This window comes from Pygocentrus nattereri, chromosome 11, assembly GCF_015220715.1.
Source record: "Pygocentrus nattereri isolate fPygNat1 chromosome 11, fPygNat1.pri, whole genome shotgun sequence".
In the NCBI taxonomy this organism is placed as follows: domain Eukaryota; kingdom Metazoa; phylum Chordata; class Actinopteri; order Characiformes; family Serrasalmidae; genus Pygocentrus; species Pygocentrus nattereri.
Window position 1 is genome coordinate 31241662 of NC_051221.1, and position 8975 is coordinate 31250636.

The 8975-nt window shown below is 40.8% G+C and overlaps 2 protein-coding genes across 6 annotated transcripts in view; one reads left to right on the forward strand and one right to left on the reverse strand.

The window, feature by feature from the left end:
• Positions 1-1498, reverse strand: part of mon2 (MON2 homolog, regulator of endosome-to-Golgi trafficking) — a 37113-nt gene extending 35615 nt beyond the window's left edge. For 3 of the 5 annotated variants that reach the window (XM_017701173.2, XM_017701171.2, XM_017701172.2), the window contains exon 1: positions 1026-1497. In XM_017701173.2, coding sequence (XP_017556662.1) covers positions 1026-1133 — 108 coding nt within the window. In that variant the 5' untranslated portion in view covers positions 1134-1497. Of the gene's footprint in view, positions 1-1025 lie in introns of all 5 variants that reach the window. The other 2 variants (XM_017701170.2, XM_017701169.2) reach the window with 1 other exon arrangement.
• Positions 1499-3908: 2410 nt separating this feature from the next.
• LOC119264238 (ubiquitin carboxyl-terminal hydrolase 37-like) lies at positions 3909-6481 on the forward strand. The gene is made up of 4 exons (XM_037542342.1): positions 3909-3984; positions 4897-5171; positions 5621-5687; positions 5957-6481. The coding sequence occupies exons 2-4, from the start codon at positions 5097-5099 to the stop codon at positions 6097-6099; spliced, it is 285 nt and encodes a 94-aa protein (XP_037398239.1). The 5' UTR covers positions 3909-3984; positions 4897-5096; the 3' UTR covers positions 6100-6481.
• The last annotated feature ends 2494 nt before the right edge of the window (positions 6482-8975 follow it).

The window sequence follows — 8975 nt, forward strand, 5'->3', positions numbered from 1 at the left end:
TGAAAATGTAAACAATGTGAGCCTAAACCATCACAGTATCAGAGACTGCTAGGCTGTCTGCACGCTCAGTGCATTGATGGTACACTAAATCATATATATCAGTGATAGAGCTATTAAAAGTTTATTTTTTTTCCATATAACAGATGCTGATGACACAGGATCCATTGCACATACAACAAGGATGCTCAGTTTCATAACACACCAGCCATTGAAACATGGGCCTGGCAACAAAATACAAGAAGTAGTTCTGCAAATAATATCCTTAACTTATCTCTCACTTAATAAACTAATCAATCAGCTTCGCGTGGCAACACACAGAAGCTATAACCCCTAATTCATGCAGTGACAGGCGCCACGTGTGATGTAATGCTGTAGACAATAGTGTCAACAGTCAACAGAGCTGAAACCAGTCCAGCCACACACACAGGATACTGCTCCACTGGGTCATTGTGCTAAAACACAAAGGCCAGCAGCTAAATGTAGGACACCCAGTTTTCAGGATGACACAGACGGACCCTGCTATGAACTGACCAGAACTAACACAAACACGACTCCTGTACGGATGATAGCACAGATGACCATAATCATGCCCTAATAGACTAAGTAAGCTAATGTGAATGTGTCCCTCCCTGTGTGTGTGTGTCTACAATGAGTCTCAAAGGCTGAAAACGACACGCCAGCACTAAAGCTACCGCTCCTCGCGTTCATAATTAGCTTTCCATCAGCCTGCCTACTCTCGACCTGTCAAACAGGAGGAGGCTGAAGTTGAATTCCTCTACGGCTGCTCCTGGTCCGAATTTTCCCGTTCCACCTTAAATGGTGCACCGGCTACATGTAAGCATTTAAGGTGGAACGGGAAAATTCGAATGAGAGGCTGGCGAATTAGAAGCGGAGTTCAGACAAACCCGACTTGACAATAAGACGACTCGAGCGATAAAGGAGGCTGTCCGCAGCTCTTTTCAAGCACTAACAGAAATAACACAGCCCCTCTGTCCCCCGTGCTGACGGTGTGTCTGCGGCTCTACCTCTTTCACTGGAGGAAATTTTTTCTTGCACTCCATGGACAGAGACCGCAGGTCCGTCTGCATGTTCTCCAGCAATTTCTTCACCGCTTCGGGGCTGGTGGTCGACATTTTCCTCCTCCCCTCGTAGCTGTCTTTCAGCAAATGTCCCAAAACGAAGAGGAATGCAGCTGCAGTCCTAAAACACGGCTCGGCCTAAACGGAAAAAAACGAAAGCTCTGCGAGTGGCCGCGGCACAGGCGGCCATCGACACACGGTACAGTCCCCCCGGATAAACACACGCTCGCACATCTATCCTCGCCGAGAAGCCTCCTCACCGGCCATACTCGTCAGGATGGCCTTTATAACACTGTCATCCTCCCAGTCTCGGAGCAGAGCGCCGATTTACTGCCTCGTTTTCACGCTCAGCTTCATACTCCCTGGCTTCTCCATGGCAGGAGCGAAGCTTCCGATCCCATAATGCCTATGCGAATATTGACACGTCACACCGACTTCCGTAAACAGTGGCGGATTTCTGGAGAGAGACAGTGGCTCCCCCTGCCGGACCACAACAGGCACTACAGCACTTTGGAGGAGCGTTAGCGTGATACAGGTCTGATAAATCGTTTTTATACCGAAATCGCGGTTTGACAGTTATAGAATTCTAGAATTCATTATAGAATATCGACAGCGTTGTCTTATGGTTTGAGTGGGAAAATTTATCCTTGTAACTAAGAACTTCTGAGCTGTTGGTAGGGAAGTTTGACCCATCAGAATCAGTCAGAAGCACCCATGTCCCAAGAACATCACGGCCACAGCTAACTGGCAAGCGACAAACTAAATACCATAGTATTTCACTCTACATTCAGTGGAAGAATGTAGTGTGAAATATAGGAATATAGGAACACTTAAGTTATGTTTTAACCTTAAGTATCGGCTGACACAGACTCTGGTGAAATATCTATGTTTAAGAAACAGTTAAGCTTTAAAATGAGCTGTTTTCAATTAAAGTATTGCGCCAAGGTGAGTATTTTTATAAGCAAGCACTGTATTCAAGCAGAAATACAGTTATTTTGTTAAGTATTTCTACTTTTACTGAGTACAACATTACTGATTTTGAAGGCATACAACACCTCTGCATACAAAAACACTGCAAATTTTATAACAAAGAAGCCCACAGTATTTAAAAAATGTGTTTAGTCATTTTGCCATAGTATATCTAATAAATAACATTAACATCAGTGTCTGTTTCCTTTGATCCACTGAAGGGTTTTGAGCACAAAGCTATATTTAAGCAATTTCATTCAGAAGACATAGTTTAGAGATGATATTTCTTCAGTTAAGCTAAAAAATGAGAGTGCAGCCGAGACACCAGCCTCTCCAGCAGAGGGAGCCGTTACACAACAGAACCACACAAAAGAGCAAACCCTGCATCTGTAACATCACCGGGGGAAGGTAATATTTCTCTTTCCACATGAAGGGATTCACCACTGCAGCTTCAGTTTAATGTTTAAATTATACGTGTACTGAAAGTTGTTGATGTCCTCGTATTGTTGTTTCAGAGGAGTAAGACTTTCCGTTACTTACACGATAACTTTAGAGGAAAAGACTAAAGACAAAATAATATTCTCCTCACTGCTTTTTGTGAACCTGTTTCAGTAACTCAACAATAACTCAACACTAATGACAAACGTTTCGCTATTTATTTGTCTAAAACTGATTTTGTCTGTTTGTATTATCATTAACAGAAGAAAAAAGCAGCCTTTAAGAAAGAGGCTGTCAGAGCTGCTGAAAGGTAAAGAACGGTTTTTCACAATGTTTTATATTGAGGTCAAACTTCAGCAAAACTGCAAAAGCTAAAATGCATCTTTAAAGTTTTAACAGATAAAATGCCTGCACTGTGGATGGTGCTGTAACAGAATACAGGTTACAGTGGTTCTAATTGGTCTGTATAATGAAGGTGGACATACAGTGTGTTGTTATACAGGTAAATTAGTATTTGAATCAGTGAACTTGATTTGTCTGCCGGTCATAGAAACCGTCTAAACGGCATGTGTTCATTCTGTGACTCACAGGTTTCTTGTGTTGTTTCAGGAGCTCAGAGGCAAACACTGATAGCCCTGATCTCAGCCAGGTCATTGCTACAGTCGTTCCTGAGATCTCTACAGCAACCACAGAGACTCGTGTGTCAACAGCATGTAACAGTGAAATCCCCTTGGAAACGAATGACACTGTTGAAAAGATTCCTGTGGCAATCAGCGAGCTTCCTGTGACACCCATGTTGTCCGATGATGTCTCAGTGAACAACGATGCCATTCCAGAGATCTCTTTGGAGCCCAGTGAGACTCAGTTGACAACTCTGATTTCCATGTTAAGCGAGGAAGTCAATGAGATCTCCATGGTAGATTATGATACCATTATAGAGATCTTGACTGCGACCCTGAAGGCTGTGAAAACTGAAGAAAATAAAGGGGTCAGCCAGAAGTTCTCTTCAGTGTCCCTGGATACGTAAGAGTGCTAAATTAGCGTAAAACTCCATCTAATAACGAAGAACTCGACTACATTAAGATTCGCTCACACAAATTAATAACTTACGTAGTGCATTATATAGGGAAAAGGGAGCCAATTGAGATTCAGACAGTGATAGTTACCACACTGATCAACAACCTATGCAGTATATTAACACTTCATATCGGCTTTGCCAGCTCAGGGCTCAGTGAAGGACTGCCTAAGACTCTTCTTCAATGTAAGTAGCTCTCACACACTCACATATGCTCTCTGTGACAATGTGCCTTTTGCACACTCACACTTTCTGAAATGTGATGATTCATGATTGTTTTTTTTATGTGTAAATTTCAGCACTAACTGTGACGTGTGTGTGTGTGTGTGTGTGTGTGTAGGATGAGGCAGAAGTTGAGTGCAGGTGTGAGGTGTGCGAATGTAACTCTGCCAGCTGCAGGTGGGCATTCCACACACTGCCCAGGTAAGCTGTTACACCCAGATTGTTCTTTAAAAGTTTATAAATGTGCTTTGACGAATACTGTCAAACTGCAAAGTAAAAGTCATTATTTATTCAGAAATAAACAGTAAAATATGCTAAATGTAAGGTAAATGGGATTCCACTGTCTGCCTTTGAGGTGAGACACAGCCTGTTATGCTTATTAAAATGATGAAAGGCTAATACTCTTTGAAAACGCAGTAGAAACAGTTCAAAAAGAGCTGCCTCAAAATAAAATATCTATCAGTTTAATTGTAAAGCTTACAGAGCTGTTTCTGAAAATCAGGATGGGCTTCTTTAGGTGAGGTTGGGGCTCTTTCTGCCTCAGCTCAGAGATCTTTACTCTTATAGACACGTCAGTAACGCAAGTAATGTGATTACAAGAATGTCAACTCCACCGCGTTACACTAGTTTGATGCAGGAAAAAGAAACTACTGTAATGTGTTACTTTGTACCATTTTACCCTGTACACTGTGTGGGGGTGCAGAACTTCACTGATCAAACTGACCACTGCTTCTGCTGTCCTGCAGCACAAAGAGAAACACAGAAAACAACAATTCAGCAGTTCAACACTAGATGGAGATCCTTAGTGTGTATTTTTAAACCTTTCTTTCTCTTTGTATCTCTCTCTCTCTCTCTCTCTCTCTCTCTCTCTCTCTTTCTCTCTCTCTCCCCCCCTTTCTATCTCTCTCTCTCTCTCTCTCTCTCTCTCTCCCCCCCCCCCTTTCTATCTCTCTCTCTCTCTCTCTCTCTCTCTCTCTCTCCCCCCCTTTCTATCTCTCTCTCTCTCTCTCTCTCTCTCTCTCTCTCTCCCCCCCCCTTTCTATCTCTCTCTCTCTCTCTCTCTCTCTCTCTCTCTCCCCCCCCTTTCTATCTCTCTCTCTCTCTCTTTTACAGAATTCTGGTTCTGCAGCTGAAGAGGTTTCAGGTGTCTTCAGCATTTACTATATTAAAGCAGCTTAATAGGGTCCACATAGACAGTGAATTACAGCTGACCCTACCAGTGCAGAGGTGACCACAAGTACACACACATAAACCATTCTCTCAGTTTTTCACACAAACACACACTTTGTGAAACTTAGAGTTTGTTGTGTTATATGGAGTTCCTGAAAAACACACCCACAAAGAGGCCAAGCCCCCTGATCATCTGGGTCTACACACATCTGCAGATGGTACGTCACAGAAACACAATATTCACATTACCCCTAATGTGAAATGCAATATAGACATAACCAATTAATTAATTAACAGAGGCAATAGATTATGTCAGTCCAACCTCACAGTCATTCCAGAGTACTTTATAGAGACAGGCAGTATTAATCACACCCAGAGCAACTGACCAGAGCTGATCTTTCCTTTCTGTGCACTTTCCTTCATAATCTAGAAGACAGCAAACCAAACAACAGACAGACTGAAAAGAACTGGTGAGGCAGACAAATAGCGAGAGAAAGAAAGATAGAATGAAAGAAAGAAAGAAAGTAACAGGCTATGGTGAATGACAGAATGATACAGTAGATTGGAGGGGGATTGGAGAATGATAGAATGAAGATGACTGAAGAGAAATGTGGAGACTGTTATATGTCTGTATATGTGTGGACTGAGGGCTGTCTCTGTTTTACAGGGTGAATCTGTGTTCAGGTTTTCATTAGTCAGCGTGTTGAACTATGTTGGACACAGCATACACTCTGGTAAGATCACACACACAATAAAACGTAGCTGCACAATCATAAGAATCAGATTAATGATGTTTTTTGTATGAGTTGTAATGGAACTTGAAGAGTTATATAGTATTGTGCTCTTATTTTCTCTCGCTCTCACTCTCTCTCCCCTCTTTCTCTCACTCTCCCTCTCTCTCTCTCTCTTTCTCTCCCTCTTTCTCTGACTCTCCCTCTGTCTCCCTCTTTCTCTCTCTCTGACGCCCTCCACCCCCCTCTCTCTTCCCCTCTCTCTCTCTCAGGACACTATCTGAGTGACTGCTACAGTCGGTCAGGCTCTTGCTGGCTGTCATACAACGATGAGAGCGTCACCATGATGACGGAGGAGCGAGTTGTGAAGAAGAGGCAGCGCAGCGCTTATGTCTTATTCTATGAGACAAAGTGAACTCTGTAATATATAACCTGATTTTCTCTCCCTCAGCTCCACAGCTCCTGCAGCCAAACTTAGTCTCTGAGCCCTGGAGAGCACACCAACTCTCTCACCTCTAGTCTCTGATTGACATCTCCGTGCTCTGCCCATAGAGGTCTTCTTCCATAGCAACTGTTACAACGTTGGTCTAACTTACAGAACGCTGGCACTCATCCATCTGTGCCAACTTGGGTTGAACATTAAGGGGGCAACAAATACTGAAAGAAAAAATGGAAGAAAAAACTTTGTAAGGTTTTGTTGAATGAGGCTTATTATTCATAAGATGATTCTTTTTCTGCAGCTATAAAATTTCCACCCACACTGTACTTTCAAACAGCCATTTTTTTTCTCTATGAAAGAGAAAGATCCCGTGACTGAAACCACAGGCTGTCTATGATTGAAACGTGCAGAAAACAGATCTGTTTTTATGGCTGCCGTAGTGACCCTGCAGCTCAGAATACTTACTTTGAAATGCAGTTTCACTATAGCAGCTATTTTCAGATTAACTTACTCTGTGAAGTTTCACTACTGAGTAATTTCTCAAGGTTTGCGCTAGAATTTTGAAGTTTTTTGGTGTGTGAACGATTCAATGCCCTTCCCCATAGTTAGAACCTATGCAAGAATCCCATTCAACTCAAACTCAATACTGATTGATTGGACTTAAAACTCCGCATTATGAAATGAATCTGATCTCCAACCTAAATTCATTTGGTTGAATGGGATTTTTCCCCGTGTTCTATAGAGCTATTTCAACCTCACAACAGTTTCTATGAAACAACACATTTGTGAGCAAAGCCGGATAGGTCAGTTGGACCACCGCACCGGCCAGAGGAGGACTGGCTCCCCCAGTGAGTCTCGGTTCCTCTCAAGGTTTCTTCCTCATTTGGCGCAGAGGGAGTTTTTCCTTGCCACTGTAGCCCTAGGTGTGCTCACTGGGGGCTTTGGGTGTCAGAAAAAGAGACTGCAGTTAACATTCATGTGTGGCATGAATTGGCAAAGAGAAATTGAAGGACATTTCAATAAATTCAGCAGAACTAACAAAAGCTCTGACTTTCTCTCAGTCTGTATTTGTTAATGGTATAATTCTGTGTATTTTATGTACTAAAACCTCCTGAAGATTCGATTGCCATTTAAGATCACTACAGACAGAGAACACGCAATTATAATTCGTCAAAATTCAATAACAAAATTCTTAAATCTTGGAAAAGAAGACATTTGAAGGACATCCCTGTCATCCCATCTTTCAATACAACAATGGGCAGATACAGCAAATAGCCTCTACTACATACTGCTGGCATTTGCATGCAGTAGTAACCAACATGAATTTCTACAGTGCGCAACAGATACCCGGATAACACACTGCTCAGACAAAACACTCCAGTACAAATGTCGCCAAAGTAAGGCCAACAGTTTTGAGGTCCAAAAACAAAATGCATAACCAAGAAATCAAATTTAGTAAACAACAGGCCAATTAATAATATCAAGAGTTTTACAGACAGGTTTGTGAACAGAATTTGTCTGTAAACACAGAGAGAACTGCGTCTTTTGGTAATTGGCAGTTAATAAATACATTGATTTACAATATTTATATGGAAAACCAACATGTGTGTGTAGTTATAACAATATGATACATTTTAAAGTCAAACTCACTAATATTTGAGGATTAAACAGCTGTCGTTACTTGGCTTCTTGACATGTTGGGCTAATGTTATTTATTGCTTGAGTTTTTAGTACTAAAGATATCGTGTTCTTAAACTTGTATGGTAGTTAAAATTGGTCCTGTCCTCATATTTATTAACATATTTAGAGGGAGGGGAAGGAATGTTTCAGAATTGAGATCTGATTCATTTTCTAACATTAACACATCTTTGATTGATGGTAGTTTCAGTAATCCTAATAATCCTAATAATGACCTGAGAACTTATGTAAACTTTATGGCTGTCAGAAAGTACTGAAGGAGAAGGATCTGGAGAAATTACTTTGGCTTGTATATGCAAATATCTGCTATTAAAAAGGGTATTAAAACACACCATACCCAGACTGAGTTGAATCCCCCTGTGGTTCTTGCTAAATCCAAAATCAACTAAACCTGCAACATAATTTACAGATAATAGTCAACAGAATCACAAAGCCTGCAAATAATGTATATTTGTTTACACTTTAATGTCTCCAATATACACAATAAATCCATATATAGTGATGTATCACAAAAATATCTTTCTTTTTATCGTGTATTGTAACACAATCTTTCTCATGTTTTACTGCTTAAATAATGCATTCTGCATTATATAGTTGCACACAAAATACTACAGAAACATTGTTATAATGCATGTCACATATTACAGATTACATGCAGTATACAGTACATAATAAACTTAATACATATAATGCACACAGCATACTACAGATTATGTGCTATGTAATAGGATATACTACATTTTTTAAACATCGTAAATATATATTAATAGAACATACTACAGATGAATATTAAATGCTACATAATGATCCATATTACACTCTATACACACATGCTTGATATAAATGCATACATACTATAGTATTTGTATATGTGTCTACACACCTTGTCTATTTTATGGGCTCCACTTACCATATAGGAGCACTTTATTGTTCTACAGTTACAGACTATAGTCCATGTGTTTCTTTGCATACTTTGTTAACCCCCTTTCACCTGGTTTATCAAAGGTCAGTACCCCCACTGGACGGCCACAGAGCTGGTGTTACTTGGTTGGTGGATCATGTTGGTGGTGCCGTGTCAGTGTGTGTTGTGCTGGTGCAAGTTGATCAGACACAGCATCTTCAGCAAATCTAAATTATTGAAGAATTTTGTCTAA